Here is a 20,810-nt window from a genome sequence, read left to right as displayed (position 1 = left end):
GCCCATATGCACCATTTTGGCCTCTTCTCGCTCCTGATGGCCAGCCCTAGCCATCTGGGGGCACTTTCCTTCTCCCTCCAAGAGGGTGAACTCAGCAGGGAGCTGTCTTCACTGGCTCCCTGCGCCAGCCTTTCACCCGGCTCTCCTCCTTGGCCTCTCTTCTCCTTGTGCAGAGGCCCAGGCTTCTCCTCACTCGTCCTGGACTCCCCCGCAGGTGCAATTCAGGGTCCTGGGACAGTCAGGGGGTTCCTCCTTCCAACTGCCCATGGCGCCAGGCTCCAGCACAAGTCTTCCTCAGCAGACCACACCCCAGAGAGAGCTCCACTTCCTGACCAAGACCTTTTAAAAGAATTTGGAGGGGGCTGTCAGGAAGGCTCTTCTGCCATATCCTGAAGGGACAGATCACCTCTCTGCCCCTGCTCCTTCCTTCCTGCACAGGTCTCTGGGATAGTTCAAAATGGCATCGTCCAGAGGTCTCATGCCACATGGTCTCTAAAAAGCCCCCTTCCCCCCTTGCTGCCTTTATGGCCCAGAGCAGCTTGGTGCCTGGTACCAGGTGACAGCTGCTGATGGATAACCTGCAGCTCCACCCCCATCCCTCCCTCTTGGAGAGGAGACCTTCGCCCTTGGAATGCTTGCAGTGAAGGGCTAGGCCTCTGATGCTATAGCTTGGGGAAGAATGTCATTAACTCAGCCTGGCAGGGTCACACTCAGCCAGGCTCTAGTTATGAACTGAGTCAGAGGAATATGACATTTCGGGATGACCCATAAGCAGTACAGATATGGCTTTGGACTCAGCAGAATACTTCCTTTTACACAATTTACATTGTACTTTGGTGTGTGTCTGAAATTGGTAGGCCCTAGGGAAGTGAAACTACCCCATGTAGTCCCCATCTTCATAGGAGAGTACTGGAGTGTTCCTATAGTGAAAACAGTAAAGCACACTGACTTTCCCTTACTTGAGTCTTCCCATACTAGAAAGCCTATTCCATGTCACCACCCAATTCTGCATCCTTCCATTCTATCTGTACCTGCTCCTGGGCTGCGCACAACAGGAATCTTCCCCGTGCAGCCCCTACACGTGTGCACACATCTCTACATGTAACCAGTCTGGTGCCCCTTACCCCGGCTGCAGCGCAGTGGTCTTCTATCACAATGGGGATACCGGTGCAATCCACATGCAGTCTGTTTCATCATGAGTTCACTGTGGGTTAGTGAGCAATTGATTGGATGAGAGGCAATATGATAACAAAGGTAGTCACAATAAACAAAAGTGTTACAACATAAAACATTTCACGTATGAATGTTTAGTTTCATCCGTCTTTTTATTTTCCTTGTTCCACTTCATAAAAACAACCAGCCAACGCGTTTCGCCCCAACATGGGCTTCTTCAGGGCAAGGTGATGTAAATGTGAAGCGTGTCTTCTGGCAAGACCATAAATAAGCAACTGGACACGGATTCTAAAATATGATGATCTGGCTCACAGTAAAGCAAAAGTATTCGACCAATGTCTGTAGATAGAATAATAGAATGTCGGTATTTACCGCATCCAAAAGACTAACAGGAGCCGTCTTCGAAAACGGCTCCTGTTAGTCTTTTGGATGCGGTAAATACCGACATTCTATTATTCTATCTACAGACATTGGTCAAATACTTTTGCTTTACTGTGAGCCATATCATCATATTTTAGAATCCGTGTCCAGTTGCTTATTTATGGTCTTGCCAGAAGACACGCTTCACATTGACATCACCTGGCCCTGAAGAAGCCCATGTTGGGGCGAAACGCGTTGGCTGGTTGTTTTTATGAAGTGGAACAAGGAAAATAAAAAGACGGATGAAACTAAAAATTCATACGTGAAATGTTTTGGTCAGAACCACCTTTTAACACTTATGAAAAAGGATAGTGTTTGTAATTCAAGAGAGTCACACTGCTGGACGTTATACTTGAGTTGGCCTGTTGTTTTCTGCAATTGCACTTTGCCTGTGTAAAGGATAAATGTGAGCACGGAAGGTTGCCAGTGGGCACTTGCCAATTCTGGAAACAAGTTGATTCATCTACTGCATTGAGCACTGTGTAGATTGCACACTTCCACTAGAAACATTTGCTTGCTAACGCAGAGCTTTTTCGAGTCTGGGAAGTCTGACAGGAGTCTGATAAATCGATTCCACAAAAAACACTAAATTCAGCATGGAGGATGTCCAGCACTGATGATGATAGTTTATCAGATAATCTAAAGTTAAAGCGCCTAAACCAGTTTGAAGGAGTTGTCCTCAGTAACAAATATGCCCCTAAATAGATTTGATTGTCAGCAAATCAAATAGCATAATCAATTAAATAATCTATTTCGAGACAAGGTATAAGTTAGAAACTATGAAGGCTTATTAAATGATTAAAGTTAATTACAGAAGGCTAAATATGATTATTCTCAAAAGCAGCCAAAATTCATATTAAATCATATATATATAGGGGATTAGAATAATGCTCAGTAAAATTGCATCAGGTCTGACATATATCAAGACTCACAAAAAATATACAAAGTATTCAAAGTCCTAAGCATGAGGCAGACTAGCACTGGTCTGCTCTCTAAGAGTCAGAGCAGGCAACTCTGGTTTGCCTCAAAATGAACTCTCTTTTATTGGAAAATACACAGCAAAAATCACACAGCCAACATGACATCAACAAAATGTTGCATACGATCAGAATCTCACATCACAGAATAAAATGCATCAATACCTAAAACCATCTTAACACTATTCCCTAAATGAATAATTATTAGTCCCCTATTGCCCCAATTTCAACAGATTGTACAGTAAAAATCTAGTTAGATATAATACAATGACAGACTTATGAAATGAATAGGTCAGCTGAGCCCGGGCTGGAAGAATGGAAGAAGCAGCAACATTTATGAGGAAAGCTTCCTACCGAGCTTACAAAGAACAACATTTTAATTCATAGAGAGCAAGCAGGGTTACACAACTTATTGCATTCAATAATGCTTTCAGTGCACATTTTACTGCGTATGGATTCAGTGAGAAATGAAAACATGGTCACCTTTGAAATACAAGATGGAGCCTGGGCCTAGTTTGGCCAAGCTAAGGAAACACAGTTCTGCAAAGTGGAACACATTTGTTTTGGTTGCAAAACATTCATATCATTGAATAATCTGTATTAATTACAAATCTGCTCTAGCAGCACACACTTGGACAAGCACTGAAAGCATGTTGATTCATCTACTGCACTAAGCCCCTCCATTTGAACTATAGTATATCCTTTAATGACAGTCTAGTTTTTTAATTCTAGGTCCAAAAACACTGAGGAGCATTTATTAAATGAATCCCAGAGGAGGAGTATAAGAAGTAACCATTTAGATCATTTTAGTTCAGATATAGAACTGCCTTATTTTAATGAAGACCATGCTCTCAACTATTTTAGAGACATTACTATCTACATTTAAGACCCAGGCACAGTATTCCTTAGTTTAATTAGGGAGCAGCTAATTAGTTCCAATAATTCAATCATTGAAAATCATATGAAAGTTAAATTCACGCATTTTGAGTATGTTTCGCAACTGATGTATAGATGCTGATGGCTGCTCGTCTAAAAAAGTCAGAAATTGAGGACTAAATTGGAGAAAGAAATATAGGTTACTCATAAACTTAAAATAATAAGTTCCTTGACGAGTTAAAACTTGAACTAAGGAGTGGGGTTAGCTTTCTGTACAGCTAACCTATTGTCCATGCCTTGAAGCTGCCCAAGCTGAGACTAAACTTGAGGCAGCACAGAAACTTTTCACCTGCATCCATGAATCCAGAGTGTGGAATGGTGCAGCACACGTGTTTAATGCGGGGTGTGCAAAGCTGACATAGCTGCCAGTTAATGGCGATTCTAATATTTCTAGTAATTGGTGATCACAGACTATAGATGATGTTGTGTTTCAACCAGCATATTAGAAAAACCATGAATAATTGTAGCAACATTTTCACAGCCTTTGCATCGATTCCAGCATTTAAGGATATTGAGAGTAGAGACAGTAGGTTTTGCTTCGGCTTTGAATGGAATGGAGTTACCAGATTGAAGTTATTTTCCCCTCTTCTTAGTCAAATATTTTTAGCTGCTGAGCCTGGACTTAAAATGGCAGGATTGTTGGTGTCTTTTTTCCCCACTAACAGGTAATCAATTCACACAACATAAACTAGTTATCACAAATGTTAGTTTCTTCAGAGGTTCAGTTTGATAACAGGGATGTTACTTTACCCGGGGGACAAAGTTTAAGTATAGCCTTAGATAATGAACATACAGCTAGTCCCCCATGTCAGGAAAGTTAAGCTCAAAGCATCTTAAATCAGGAGTCTTCAAACTGGGAGATGGGTCCCCTTTGAGGGGCCAAAAGTGATGCAGGTTCTGGCCAAAAGAAGCATTATGCGGATAACTCTGCTTTCTTTTACCGGTGATGGTGGGAGGGAACATGAGCGTCAGTAAGCCGCTCTGTAATGGGCCATCACTAACATCTTTTGTCATGCATATCCTAGCTGGGAGTATGTATCAAAAGGGAAGAAACTCCAAATATTCTTCAAAATTCCCACATCCATTTCTAATAATCACTGTGGATACTTTTGCACATTAGTAAAGCCTGCCTGACCAGAATAGTATGTTTGACAATCATGTATTTGATTGCATTGTTAAAACGGTAACAGAACTTCACTGCAATGTTTCAATAAGTTTAGACATATTTAATCATTGCCAATTTAATAGAATAATCATGCAAAATTCTGAGGTGGAGCCACTGAAAACTTAGAAGCACTGAAGGGCAGGTTGACTTGAAAATCTTTTATTGAAACATCTTTGATTTTGCTAGATGGCGTGCTTGTTGCCCCTATTTAGAGACTGTTGACCAAGTATCAATTATTTGATCCCAAAAACTGGTCACTGCCCCAATATCTCTACCAGGTTTTACTGTGATTTTTAATCCGTAAAAGTTCCAGAAGACGTAGATCAATAGGGGACCATGCTTTCAATAAAGGATAATGCTAAACTCAGAAGTTGCCTTATTCAGCTGTATACTAATTCTATAATGATTGTGAACTATGACTTGCATGGTCAGTCTATATTTAAAAGTCTAGTTGTTTTTAATCTTTAATTTCGGACAAAGTGTTTAATTCATAAGGATCTAGAAATATTGGAATTCACAATTTCAAATGTATGTGTACATTCTAAAGCTATACATATTTGTATTGGTGTTGACTTCAATGCTAGGATGTATAGCGGTCCATCCTTGACTGATGCATATTTACCTTACTCTGAATTTATTGATGGAGGAGTTGTACCAGGTGGTTGTTAAAGAGGTGAAAAACTATTTTGTAGAATTAGTAATATCAGCGTCATGATACTAAATGGGAGGCATGCACCAGATCTGCCCCCAATGTGAATTTTTATGAAAGGTCTTCACAGCCATCCTATAGATGATATGTTGGTAGTTGCTAAATGTGGCTATAATGTGGTTAAGGACTTTCATGGGTGTGGCTGACCACTTAGTGATCATTTCCTATTAAAACCATCCTATCTCTGCTGTCTGAATCTCTGCAGTGTAATAAGGGAGATTTTATATTGAACAATAATACCTAAAAGGAGAATAGGAATAGAGGAATTAATTATGTATGAGGTGTATTTTGAAATAAGTCTATTGCTGGGAAAGAATGAATGTTGCTACCTGCTGAGGCAGATATTTATGCCCTATTGTGATTGAACCATGGCATATGTTTTTAAAAATAGTGCATCTATTGATGATATAAAGTGTACAAAACCAAAGAAAAACCTTGGTATAGCAGAGTATATTTTTACCACAAGTCTTTTAAAAAGACACAATGGAATTACTTCTGATTGCATATAAGAATAAGCCAGCAACTTACAAGGTTCAAGTGAAAGTGTAAAAGAAAGAGGGGACACTGAACACCTGGCAGCTCATGGAGGCAGTCGTGAATAGAAAGGCGTTGGTTCAGTTGTGGAACTTGGTGGAATTGGGATCTTGCCAAGAACAAACATTGTCTTCAAGAATGCAAAAACATCAATGGAGGGAATGTATTACACAGCATTATAGCCACTCTGAAGATGTTGGGAACTCAGTGACCCATTTATTATATGGGATGAAATTGTATCAAAGATTTGTTTAAATAACATGATGGATTTAAGAGGCATCACCCAGAGTAAGGCAGCAGTCCCAGATAGCATATCTAATTTTAGTTTTTTTATTATAGCTCCCCTTGTGGGCTAGAGTACTATGTTCAGTTTGTATGTATGTTGTGACAGCTGAGAACATCCCTATTTCGTGGAATGGTATTACTGTTAAAATTATACACAAAACAAGTGTAGTCTGGTTGATCCATCAGCTGGTGAGCTCAATTCTCTGTTGAAATGGTTATCTAAAATATTTTTTAGAATACTTCTGGAGGTATTTGAAAAATGGGTAACAACTGAGAATTTCAATTGGCAGGGTTTAGATTTCCCCCTCGGCATAACTCATGAATGTTTTTGCATTAAATAATATCCCATGCAAATATATAAATGAGGGAATCCTTTTTGCATGTTTTGACCATTTTGTGGTCAGCTTTTGACTGCCTAGACCTTGGAATATCATGGGAAAATAGATCAGGGATACCCCAGGCCTTTCAGCCATTATAATGAGCCTCCTTGATCAAATAAAACCCAGGCATGGGTACAGCTGTCCCCGATGGAGCAAATGAGTAGAATGACTGAGACCAGAACTGGACTGAAGCCAGGCTGTGACTGAGCGCCAATACTATTCATTTTATTTTTTGATTGTTTACAGTCTTCCTTTAATCTGTCAAATGTAATCCTTCTAAAGTTGATGGCCAAGCTGTCAATGTTTTATTATACTATGAAGATTCAACTTTATTTGACTGCATGCCTATTGGATTACAACATCAACTCAACGCTTCAGCAGAATACTGATCTACTCTCTAATTGATTATTTATGTGAGCAAGACCAAGATTACGTAATTTGGTAAGGTAGAAAGTGCTTTTGGGGGGGACATTAGGTAATAAAAAGATTGTGATTATTAAAAATTACATATATTTGGGAGTTACTTTTGTTAAGAATCTCAATTGGTTAGACCATTATGCAGCAATAACACAAAAAACCTTAAGGGCACTCAATGCCTTTTTAGAGGTAATCAGCAGTTTACAAGCTGCACTTTGCAACCATTCATTAAGATTTATGCTCTTTAAATAGTTCCTACTTTCCTTTATTCTCTAAGTGCATTTACTCTGGAACCACAGTTTAATGCTGAAAAATGGAAAGTGAAATACTTGAATAGGTAGTAGGTATGACATCTGCTGTCCCAGTGGAGGTCTTGCACATTGAGCCTGTGCTTGCGTATTTTAAACGTATACATTACAATGTTAAAGTTTGTTTTTACTACGTTAGTGAACTCAGAAGCAGTATCTGTTATTTGTAGAATGCAGCGTGGCAATAAAAGGCTCCAGCCTGAATCTGCAGATTGTTGGTAGCAGTGTTGTTTCTAAAAATAGCATCTTCATTGGTGCATAGGTGCAACATAAGGTTGTTACAGAGGTATGGCGGTGGATCACCACCGAAGGTGCAGAAGGAGGGTTTTCTTGAACTCTCAAAAAGTTCTTTGCTAGAATTTGTGGCTTCAGATATGCAATCATGGAAAGATCCTTTTGTGTGGACCGAAGACTTTCCAATGAATGCGACAGGCTGTACTGTTGACAGAAATATCTGACTGCGTCCACCTTCTCTCCTAAGCGCTGGCATTTCAGGAGAAAGAGCTCTTTGGGGAACTATTTGTTTTTCAGTAACTTGGCCTTGCAATGCAGCAGGTGTGCACATAATCCCGTGCTCATGTTCTAATACAATAAAGTAGGAGAGGATGTGGCCTAATGGCTAGAGCTGTCGACTTCGAAGATGGGGAGCCGGGTTCGAGTCTCAACGGGGCCGCTCAATATCCAGTGATTTTGGGCAAATCACTTAATCTCATAACAAATTGAATGTGTCTGTCTGTAACCCAACTGGTGCTCATGTAAAGTGCTCTGATACCTTCGGGTCGAGATCACGCTCTACAAAATTCCCCCCCAAAAAGCAAGATTTGCTGATATGGAAAATATGAAATCAGTACTGTTGAGTGACAGTGGCACTAGCTTTTCATTATGTTAATAGTTTCATATGAAACATTGCACACAACTAGAGGGTTCATTACTTACATGGAGGAAAAATGAAAAGTATCTGAATAAAATGACTAGACACTCTGACAAATACACTGATTCTGCAAAACACCCCAAGAGATTAAATGAACACAGGTGCTGAAACGTGCAGTGATTTGGACCCTATCAGCAGAGATGCAAATGCTGCAAAGAGCAAAAGGGACAGTTTTTGCCCCAAATATGCATATTCCGCCCCGCCCCTATTACCAGAGGTTGACACTGATTTTCTGGACAAGTATTTGTCTCAGTGTGCGTGGGCCATGGCCAGATGCCCTCATTCTGAGCTCTATTCTTAAGCAAAACATTGTTCACGCTAAAAGTACAGTCTTGAACTGTGGAGTTCAGTGCATTTATAAAAGGTTTCTTTTGACTCTAGTGATTTTGTTTCACTAATCCTTTTTGTAAACAAGAAGAAGCGGGGCGCCAATATCTCAAGCGCATTTCAGTTATGGGCACTATAAAATAGCATGTCATATTTGGCAGCGCTAGCAAAGGACGTGTGGTGAAAGCATGTTACCTTTCGTAGTTTGATGTTTTTGTATATATCACATTTACTGTGTGTATATATACATGAAAAAGCAGCCGTAGACCTTTTATAGAACTTTTCACAGTCCTAAACACGGAGCAATTCAATTTATTGAAAACATTGCAGTGAATATAACATTAAGGGATCAGTCTAAAGTCATAAATAGAGCTAGTCGGGAATCATTAAACCTTAACATTTCCACCACTCATTGTATACAAATGTGTGCTCATTTATCGATGTGCTATTCAACGTTTAACAGCAATGCATAGATTTATTTGTATAATTAAAACATTTGAAATTTTTTCAAGACATAAATCAGGAAAATTATATATTTGAGCCATTTATGTGAACATCAGTTGTATTTTCTAGGGAGTAAAAATGCTTATTAACGTGGATCTATTGCATTGTACAAGGTGGAACAATATTTGTGAACCGAAAGAAATCCTGGAACAAATTAGACATTTTAAAATGTATCTAATTCTGCTACACTATGTAGTTTAAATAAATATTTTGTCAGAATACATGCCACTAATGCCAACAGTAAATGTTGCCCATAGGTTCCAGACTTATGATTAGCTTCACCACTCCTTTCTTAAATGCAGATCACATGGACCCGATGCTGTGCTTATGGCAGAAGGAAATCTGCTTGCAGAACTGACCCAGTCCCAGATGCTGCACATTGCCCAGCAGATTGCGGCTGGCATGGTGTACCTGGCATCGCAGCACTTTGTCCACCGTGATCTTGCTACCAGGAATTGCTTGGTGGGAGAAAATCTTCTTGTGAAGATAGGAGACTTTGGGATGTCCAGAGATGTCTACAGCACGGATTACTACAGGGTAAGTGGAGATTTCCTATTTTTGTCCTATATTCAACATCAGAATGCTGCATGCTGATTGGCTGATGGCATTACAGTGTCTATCATGGATATTTACACCAACCAGTGGCGGCTGCTAGGGAACGGGAGTGGGTGGACGGCGGAGGGAGGTTAGAAAAAAGCAAAAAAGAAAAGCAAAGAAAACTTACCTACAGAACGCCAGCCGCCGCCTCTCCTCCATACTGGCTCCCGGAAGCTCTCAGGTTCCTCTGACCAATCACAACGCTGCTTTACAGCAGCGTTGTGATTGGTCTGAGCGCCGGGTTCGGCACTCAGAGAGGGACTGGGGGCCTGGGCATGTTCTCCACCCTGAGTGGAGAACATGCCCACCACCCTCCCATTGCTGGCTGTGACGACAGCCTATCCCTGTCCGCACTGTAAAACTGCTGCATTATGGAAAAATAAAATGATAACGTAGAGTTATTATCATTTTATTTTTCCTTTTTCAGTGGGGTGGTGCTCCTCCACCTTGGCTGAGGAGCCGCCACTGACACCAACTCAAGGTTATTCTCTCGTGCTGCCGCACTGTCCGTATCACCAAGCACAGCTTTTCTTAAGAGATGTATAAAATATGTCAGAAATATTTCCATTGAGTATGATGAGCGAATTGAGTTCATTTCAGCATTGCTGGAGAAAGCACAGCCTCTGGACAGGTTAACATAAGCAGATGTAGACAGATTACCTCAAAAATGTGCTGCCATTTCTTTCCTTGCTGGGGGAGCTATTTTGTCTAATAAACTAGTTTATTATAGTTTTTATTTTGTATTTTGTGGCAATGTTGGTAAAATGTCAATGTAAGTTTTAATTGCACTTTATTTATTTATGACTGTTTTTGGAGACTACTGCCCCCGTTTGCTCATGAAGTGGCCTTGAGCCAACTGCCCCATGATAAATGCCGCTCACATTGGATAGATGCTTTCTGCATTTTCAATGGTTGTTGTCATATCTCCGCTCAAGGAAAGTAGGAATGCGGAGAATGTTTAAGAGCAAGTGCCAGCATCAAATGCTAGAATATCTTCTAACATTCTAGGGATGTTTAGTTGTGATTTTTAAATAACAGTTTTGTATAGCACAGTGGCACAGAATAGTATTAGTTGGCTTTATATGAAAACACCAATTACAATTATTTAACTAAAACATGTTACTCATTTGGAGGTGAAAATGGAGAAACAGGAAACGAATCATGTATTGCATGGTAGTTTCGAAATAGCTATGTTGTTCAATTTATTTGAAATATTGTCTCCTTTTTGCTTAAAGGTGATCGCTGCTAAAATAGAGTATGCAAATATGTAGAAGGATGAAAATAGGTTACAGTACAGAATAGAAAATAACAATAGTTTTGTTGTTGCATGTGAACCAGTGAGTGTTGGGTGATTGCTGGTAGTTCAGTGGGAGTAATCCTGTAGACTGCCTATGTTAAGTACTTCAGCACTAATTATGTAGTTTTGTACCCAGCTCATAATCAAAATCAGAGTTATATTGGCCTAGATGTGGGGCTGGGAAATGGTTAGCGGGCCTTGGAGTGGCCCTTCCTTTAACCCTAGACATAAGTATTGGCTCCCTAGCATCCAAGAAGAGGAGGAACCCTGTGATACTAAAATGGGGATATGTGAACAGACTGAAATTGATTGCTCGAGAAGCCCTAAGGAGTTGCGACGCGGGATTGTATGATGTATGGCCTACATATGTATGTCACTGTATGATTGTAACCAATTTTGTTGTGGTTTCTTTAGTTTTTTGTGTTTGGCAAAATATAAATAAAAACATTCAAAATAAAAAATCAGAGTTATATAATGTTTAGAGCTGTTTGTTTTCCAACATTTGGGTTCTTTTTGCTTACAGATTTTAGATTTGGATTCCTTGATGGGCATGGCAATGTACACATTGAATTTATGTAACGTCTTAAGAACTGTGAATCTGAAACAAAACACCTGTGACTTTTGAATGGCTAGTTGTCGGGATGTTGTTTAATTGCTGTTTGTATACCCGTTGCTGTTGTCTTATGTTTTGACAGACTGGTAGTTAAAAAAAATGAAATTGTGACACTTGATGTTTTTTCAACTGTGGAACTGTAAAGGAATGTATCTGAAACTACATTCATAATATCAAAGCAATTACTTTAAATGGACAGTATTATGGCCTCTTACAAATTCTACAGAAAATAATCTAATCATGTTAAAATGACATTCTGATATTTGACATTATGGCCATGTGGTATTTTAAATGCACCTCACAGAGAAGCAAAAACATACAATTATACATTCCCATCAAATTTCCGTAAACCGAAGTTTCCACCTTGTGTATGTTCAGATGCATATATTACCCACATGTAAGTACTCCTCGAAAGCAATAACTATCATAGATTTCCTGGAGTACTTCAGGGCCTCCTTGTAAGTCTCACAAAATGTAAACATTTGTTTCAACCATAGAAGCCCAAAGGAGAAACACTTTGACATTATGCCTCCTGCCAGAGATTGTGATTGATTCTGTGATTCCTTCATTCCACACTTCTTGTTTTTTTGCAGGTAAACCTTAAATATGCACTTTCCCTGTCATGACAGTACACAACTGCACCTACAGTATACCTATTGTATTCATGTATGTATGAATGTATGTCACATACATAGTGCATATCTGGCAAAAATGGAACAGAAAGCTTTATTGAAGATGTGCAGTGGAAGTAGGTAGGGGCATCAAATACAATGGAGATAGAAGAGGGAGATCTTAATAGGTGGGGCCAGAAATTGAGAACATGAGTAAGAGCGAGACAGAGTGGGCATGCACGGGGCTGGGAGAGCTGAGGGGACGGGCGCTCCTCAGAAAGTGCAGCATCAGAGCAGCAGTACTGCAGTCAGGTGTAATTTGAAGAGATGAGCATTATTTCCTTATAGAAGTCAAGAGGGCATGGACCCTGCCAGATTTGAACTGGGGTGGTGCATAGCAGGAGAATGCTTCTTCCTTTTATCTTTTACCCAGTACATTGAGGCTGCAAGTTGTGCATGTTCTGCGATAGTTCTTGCTCTTGGCCGTGAGGCAAGGCGAGGTGTTAGAATTGACATTTCTAGTAGTTGATGTGAAAAAAGTCTTGATTGTAATGCATGCATGGAGTAGGAGCCTATAATAAGACAACACAATGCAAAATCTATTTCCACTATATATATTATGTGAAAATGCTGAATTGTAGTTGTACTCATTTAGATCATGATGGCCTTTCTACCGCACACCACTCCCCCTACTGGCAATTCCTTTGCCCGGTGAGGAGGAGCACACTATCTCCCTGTGTTTTGTGTTCTCTCCATGCATTTTATTCAGCAGGCAAAAATGATTGACTTCTTGCAATTTAGCCTCAAAATCTCAGATTGCTTACTAGACCAGGTGCAGCCTTTGATTTCACCTGAGCAGCACCAGACTGTGGTGGGGTCACTAGCCGCAGTTAAACTAACTCAATAATGGGGATGTCTTCTATGTTGCCTTCCCAGCATTCTAGCAGTTGTAGTTGGTGCAAAACAGGCTGGCGAGTGAGCTGAAATGAATGAACTGATGTTTGTTGCGAGACAACCCTTGGACTATCCCTCTTTTGAATGCAGAATTACCAGGACAGACATTTGATCTTCAAGTGCACTTATGAACTGGACCCTAGCTACATAAAGGCTAAGATTCACCCTTAAAAATCTAATTGACAATTACAGTAGGAATAACTAAAAAGTGTTGATTGTTTCTGTGGTCCACTACAAAATCAAAGGCATAGTCTCCATCTTGGAATATAGACTTGAATATTCTGTTTCAATATTCATGTTCAGATCTAATCTTTCAATGTAGAGGAAATATTGAGCAACTAATAAGTTATTTTTTTTCTATTTTTAATACGTGCTCTCAGAACTAATGTAGCTAACAGACATAGGTCTTTTTTCGATTCAAAATGAATTATTCATGAAGCCTTTGAGTGCAGCTGGTGCATTCTTTTCTGGTTCTAAAACTTTTCTGGTAAAAATATGGTTTATAGGAGATGATAGTGATGAATTGAGAAAGTCTATGCGGTATCCGTTGACTGTAAGAAGTATTCACACTTCTGACGTAACTCTTAGCAAATCTTAGACAAAAAATTGAGTCTCCCATCTAGTTGATCCTGGTAAAGAGTGAGAAAATGTATTTGCTACCTGAAGAAAATCTCAAATAATATTGGAATTTAATAGTTATTTTTCTCCCCCTGTTCATCTCGCAGGTGCAAGAGCTGTGTTGGCATTCCATACCATTGAAATACTCTATGTGCCCTACCTATCACAGTAACTATGACGGGTGGCTAATCTTTTAGGACAAACGTTTTTGGCAAATGGGTTCTGAAAGCAAAAATTTTTTCTGTACCTGGCTGGGGCCTATCCTTCTCATCAAGGCAGTATTGTTTGGGTCCAACTGTAAGGTTTTTCCATCTATGAAGCATAAAGTGATTTTCCTAGATATCTAGTAGTAAGTAGTAGTAGTAAATATTATTGTTTAGTTAATGGAAACCATAACAACTGGATTTAAGGCAGTTAAATATTCAAAGTGCAATGAGCAATATACTAGTGTGACGTTACAAAGAACAATCAGAGCATTATTAAGTTAGTTAAAAGCTAAAAGTCGTGGTCCTGCTGCCGGAGACCAAGTTCACAAGGTTAAGTCCTGTCCTTAATCACTGGTTATCAGAGCATATTTAAAGTGCCCCGCGACCTTCCCACCCCGTGTTGAGAGTATCCGAGATATGCACCAATGTGTCCCACGGGGAACAATTTTAGCCTGCGATATCTGAGCTCATAGATCACCTTTACTTTTTACTTTATGTGTTTTCCCACTTAGTGGGAGGGTAAAATTGTGGGCATCCTCCATAGAAATGTAATGAGATGCAACCAAACTCTTGGTTGTGGAGTTTGAGAACATACAATTTTGACAGCTCTCCATATTTTCTCCTTTTTTCGTAACATGAAAAACATTTTTTGGAGAACAACTTACTTCTTAGGTACCTTTATGTTGTTTTAATTTGGACACCATTGTCGTATTTTTTTTTTTTGGGTTGATTAGACAACAATTTTCCAGAGTGACCAACATTCACCTCCCGCTTTCCTCCATCATGATACAGAAGGAACAAAAACTAACATTTCCAACTGGATAGGTATAATAAGTGTACAAAACCAGTATCTTGTATCAGGTGGTGGATAGTGCGGAGACAAGCTATTGGAATGATCAGTTTAACGTGCATCAATTTTATATTTCACTAACAAGTTAGAAAGTTATGGTAATGTTATATTAGAATAGTATGATTTGCTTGAAATAGTTTGTTCATTTTAATACTAGTAGTGGGGTTGTGGGGCAGGTTTGTATAATTCTCTATCCTTCAGGAAGATTGAGTGCAGGGCCCTGTGAATCTCGCATCAGACTTGTAGTGGGGGCTGGGAGGTGACCAACCAATGGATATAAACATTTCCCTGTTGTTCTTTGTATGGCAGCAGTTTATTTCAAGGTATTCCAGTAGTTCTGTGGATTTGAGAAAACAAGAGATTGTAAAAAGAATCTCCTACAATGTCCAGTTCTCTCTGTTTGATGTAAGCAAATGGTGAACAGGAAAGTGTCAACGAAAAGGGCACCCTAAGTGTTGCAGAAGGCTCAAATTTATTGACAGAGTTAGAGATATGTGCGTCACCAATGCAAAACACCAAAAATAAATAGTAAACTAGTATAAGTAACTTCCTTGCAAGATGACTTTTCTGAAAGGCACCTGGCTACTTGTAAATCAGGTTTATTATAGTGGTACATCTTATGCCTCTTTGCATTAACATGCAGGATTGATGATATTTGTAGTAAAAAGTGTCTTTATCGGTGTCACTCTGATTATTTTCAGAATGGGTAATACGTTATATAAGGCGAGTCAGCGTAAAGCAAGTGCACACTGATGGTTACCAGGAACTACTGACTCCTTTAAAGGCATTGCGAACCTACCTGCCACAATATTCTCCAATTATAGTTGTCCAATATTATACACCAACATGGGACTGAGTGATTCACAACTATGTTAATCTTTCCCAAGCTCTAAAAGGAATCCTATTACAGGTCCAGTCACTGAATTAGCAAGCCTACTCACTTTTATGGCTTCCTTACTCATTTTTATGAATGGTTTAATGATTTTGAATTTATGACATGGTATGCTCTGTCTGTCAGACCATCTTGCTCTAGTGCTTTTATTGTGCATATTGAGCTGATTACCACAGTGACTTCGTTAGAAGTAAATTACATGGCTTGCTGTTTGTAGTAGTCTCTTGTTAGCTTTTTACAGTGCATCCTTTCTGTGCCAAGCAGACACAACCATTTAAACATAATTTCTGTTCATCTTCCTGAAATTATCTTTTGAATTATAAATTTGAAAAATCAATACTTACTTGATTTTTCCATAATTAATTCAGTTAATATATTCTAATTGTTTTCTTTCTTAACTGCTACGCTTATAATTCCCCTTTTTATCACTTGCTGGATATTTTAGAAAGTCAAAAACTGGCAGTATAAGACTCTGACCCTGATTTATAGAAAAAAGTTACAACATGCAGATTTCACCAATTTCTTTAGGTTTAAGATGTTTTTATTATTATTGCAATGCATAGAAACAAACAATACGACACATCGAGAGTATCCAAGTGCAGCGGCGAAGTCAGATGCCGGGCTGGAGGCCCTGTAGTGAACATTCCAATAACCCAGTAGCCCGCTGTAACCCTCGAGGATAAACAGTGCCGTAACAGTCAAAAACAGTTCACCAATTTCTTTAAATTGTTACCAATCGACGAAATATAATTATGCTTCTCTTTCGCTCTCACTCTACTATATGAGTTTAAGTGAATGTAGAGTGTGACGGATCCAGCAGGATCGCCCTGAGAAATGACTAGATCCGACATCGTGGTTGGTAAGGAACCAGCTTCACGTTTCTCATAATTTAAGTTTTGTACTGTGCGCATTTTATTTCCAAGTTTAAGCACATGCAATTGCAGGTTTGGATTCATACCTTGATAACAAATAATATCTTAAATCCCTTTTGATCGGGAGTAGTTGCTTTTGCCATTTTATAAAACTAAAAGTCTCCCTTTGGCCTTGACGCGTAGGACAAGAGAGCTTGAAAGAGTATCGGTTGTACTCAAGAAAACAGTAAACAATCTTGATTTACATGTGGACTAAATTTGATAGTTTCTTCTTAAAACGTTACTGTCATGATAATCTATCAACGTGAGATTCATTGCTTAATGCTAATTGTCTGGTCCAGATTTTGTGTATCTAGTGTTAACCTCTTAGCATTTGTAGATGAAATAACGGCCACGCATAGAGAACCAAAAATGCACACACTGGTTATGCGGGGGTAAAGTCCAGTGCTATATCTAGGCCAGCGTGGTAAGCTTCCTTAAGATGCCACATGCCTGCCAACTCACACACAGTGCCCCCATGTGACACATGATATTGGCTCCCATCACTCGGTCTCCCGGTGAGGAGCCAATATCATACGGTGGCAGGGTAAACTAGTTGAACACCACTGTGAATAGTGGTTTTCCAGCTGGTTGTCCGAGGCTTTCATCTGCCGACGTCCATTAGTGGTGTGAAACTCCCCAAGAACATGGGCACTAGCCTCAGCAAGCTTTTTTTTTGGGGGGGGGGGGGAGCCTTGAGGAGGGGGGGTTCAAAAGTGACTGGTAGGTACATTCTTTCTTCAAATTGGCAGGTATTATGCTACTACTTAACACTGAAGGGGAGGCAAGATTGCAAAACTGTCCTGAAGAAGAGTCTTGCTATTAGAGGTAAGGGAGTGTTCAAATCTTCCTAAGAAGTGTTGACAGATTTAGAATGTACTTGTTCTAGTCCTTTAGCTGGAAATGTACCCAATAGACCACAGCGTGTCCTACATTTTTACTGCTCTTGTGTATGGTGCTTACAAATATGACTCCACCGACTGGTCAAATAAATGTGGCATTCGGCACACAATAGCAGACTATGGTTTGCAATAAGCCCCAGCCCATTCATATTTAATGTGAGTAGCTCATCTGACTCGGCATCGTGGCGAGCTCTAGCTAGGGTGTAGTGCCTCACCGCTGAGATGTGTCACGCATCAGACCTGCCCGTCAGGCTTGAGTGTGTCACCACACAGCTGTGCGCTTGTATGTGGGAGGGTTTGTCAGGAGCGCGGCAGGAGAAAAACAAGAAAAGATTTGCAAAGCGCCAAGCCGCCTTGTCAAGATATCCTGTGGGTGTGAGCATAGAACTGGCACAGTTTGAAGGCTTTTATTAGAATCTCTTTTTAAAACCTGCAGTTGAAAGATAACTTCATCTCAATGCCTAGACCTCAAATTTTATTTCCCACCTTATTGTGAAAGTTGATGCTCCATCTTTGCAGCACAGCTACAGTTATACCCTGTTGTTAGGTTTCAAATATGACATGTTATTTCTAGAAGACATAAGGTGGGGTAAGCATACTTTTAATTATGTCTGTGTAGTTGTGCAAATGCAGTGAATTTTGTACTTCACTAAAAAAATTCAACGTTTTGCGATTTTCTCTTGGTTGGTATAGTTTAACTTCGCCCATTCCTATCGATAGAGTCCTGCCAAGAGGATGGCACATCAGACGGTACTTATTTGTTTCCCGGCTGTCGCAAGAGTGACCCTGAGAACATCAGTGGTCAGTGTTTGGCACCCTGTTTCTTGTCTCTAATGCCAGAAGTTCTGTCCTAGGACTACCAGCAGTGGGCAAGGTGTGATAACTGAATATTGTTGTAAGAATATCACGTGAAATAATTATTGTGTGTTAACTATAGCCATGTAAAAATATCACCCATTGGGGTACAACAGAAAATGCATACCCAGTGGGATAATGTTTTTGTCAACAATATTTAAAATACAATATTTTTATCAGATGATATTTCTGTATATGATATTCTGACATGCAGCCATGACGAAAAGGAAAAAGAGCACACCTCTGCAACCAGGAAAAGGCAAACGACTGCCGCTCTGACTGCGCAGGTGCGTGAACGTTCCTGCTGCAGGCAGGGTCCCTTTTTAGCCCCAGTTTATTAAAGATGTTACAGCTTTATTTTAAATCTGTTGCATTGCACTACCAAATGAAGCTGCTATGTTTGTTTTTATCCCAAATTCCTCATTATGCGAGGCAGAGGAAGTTCACACATTTCTTGCTTGTGTTAAATGGACTCAAAAAGGCCATATACAATTGTGTTATCTGCAAGTTGAGGGGTGTGTGTGAGGATGGCCTAAACCCAGGCTATGATGTAAGATGGAGGCAAAGGAGTCTGAAGTAGAGGAGCTAGAGGATATGCCATGGCACTGTAAACACGGTGCATTAGAGATTATTGGTCTGGACCAAAGCAAATAAGTTCACTTGGTCAAATGATACAGAGTCTAACATTGCACACAGCGAGGTGAATGCTTATAAGCGAGTCCACTGTTCATGCTGCATCAATTTATATGCCCGCGTTTGGTGTCCACTTAGCAGCCCCAAATACGTAAATGCGTACATTTTCAAAATCTAACCACCACACATCCCACTCACACTAGGCTTATAAAACATTTTACTCCCTTAGCATGTACCAGTGACCATTGCTTTGAAGCAGCTGTGGCAGAGAAACGCTTTGGTGTGAGATTAGTGATGTTCTGCAAACATTTGCTACATTTTTATTTCACATTTTTCACTGACATTCCTCCTCAGACTGAACCGACTCTCTTCTGCTCCCCATCCACTGCTTCCCCTATCATTGCATTTTATTCTACACTTTTCACCCATGCAGAAGCGTACAGACCACAGCACCGCCTGCACCGTGTGTTGAATATATGTCATGTTCCCTGCCTCACATTAACGAGAGTGTGGGCTCGATGAACAGACGCATGTGCCTCAAACAGTCTACTGGAACTTTGCATAGCACATCAGATCCCAGGTCAAGACCCATGTCATCTGCATGTTGAAAAGTACAATTCATAAACTAAAAGGCTTGATGTGTCAAAGAGAAGATTAATGCATCGAATTAAAGCATGGACTCTGATGATGTGGCACACTTACTAAATGATACGCTACAGATATTACTCACATCTCCATTTGGTGACATTTACCAGGTCTTTTTTGCCATCTTACTTTTGTGCCCATATTATCTTAATAGAATGCTTTTTATAAATTGTGTTTAAGCTATTGTCCTAAGTTGCTTTTAGTTATCTTAAATCCTGTATTGAACAGAAAACCTCTCATGAACATTTAAACCTCTTTTATCTATTGTGTTGCTCTTAATCTGCACGATACACTTTAGTTCTCTGGTGACAACTCACGTATTTAAGTCCCCTGTTATTGGTTTTATTCTAGTTTACTGGATGGCGTAACGGACCATCTGTGCTACTTAGAGCTTTTTTTGAGGTTTCTGATATATAATTGGGATATTCTGTGAGACTCATCAACCATTTGTGCTAAAGGATGTAATCTGGTTTGGAACTTACACCAGTGTACTTAACTGTATTGCAGCAAATTGAGCTTTCAGGTCATTGTGTATTTTTGTAATTATTGTATTTGTTCTTATCCGCTTTTATGGTTCTTTGAACTGAAAGAAAGTTGTTGATGATGAGAATAATGTGATTTAGCATTGTAGGTTAGTGAAACAGCAGGTGGGAAGTGACAGTGAGTGTCTGCATGAGCAATTTTTGGAGCCTCTCTGATATTCTTTGTTGATTCTTGGCTGAGCCGATAATGAGAAACTGAGACTTTTGCCAACTGCTGGTTGTTTCTAAATGAGAAAACATTTAAGACTATGAGTAAGCCGTTAAATTTCGATCCCTCCTAAACTCCTGTTTGCACAGGAATCTGAATTTCGAGTTTTGTGGTAAGCACCACACCCCTGTAGTTATCCCCTAGTGAATTTCGGCAGGTCAGCCCTGCACAAACCGACTAAAAAATGAGGAAAACATCAAATCCCACATGCAATATCTCCTTGTCTCAAAAAAGTACGTTTCCCACCCACGGTGCCAGTGTTTATCAGATGCAGTTAATACCTGATCCTCTTCGGGCCCACCTGTAACCCAGACCTTAGTCCTGGTTTACTATAAACTATATTTTCTGATGATGAAACCTTTCAGAGATATGGTCAAAACTACCACACTGAAACGGAAATACAGAAAAAC

General features: G+C 39.8%; 1 protein-coding gene across 10 annotated transcripts in view; it reads left to right on the top strand.

The window, feature by feature from the left end:
* NTRK2 (neurotrophic receptor tyrosine kinase 2) overlaps positions 1-20,810 on the top strand; it is a 539,717-nt gene that overhangs the window by 400,191 nt on the left and 118,716 nt on the right. For all 10 annotated transcript variants that reach the window (XR_014970375.1, XM_085633114.1, XM_085633106.1 and 7 more), the window contains one exon: positions 9,369-9,603. Coding sequence is in view for 9 of the 10 variants with exons in the window: in XM_085633114.1 (XP_085489240.1) it covers positions 9,369-9,603 (235 nt within the window). In the remaining variant the exon portion in view is untranslated. The remainder of the gene's footprint in view (positions 1-9,368; positions 9,604-20,810) is intronic.

The sequence above is a fragment of the Triturus cristatus genome, chromosome 2_1 (assembly GCF_964204655.1).
Source record: "Triturus cristatus chromosome 2_1, aTriCri1.1, whole genome shotgun sequence".
Classification (NCBI taxonomy): Eukaryota; Metazoa; Chordata; class Amphibia; order Caudata; family Salamandridae; genus Triturus; species Triturus cristatus.
The sequence above is the reverse complement of the archived record's forward strand: the minus strand, read 5'-3'. Positions and strand labels throughout refer to the sequence as shown.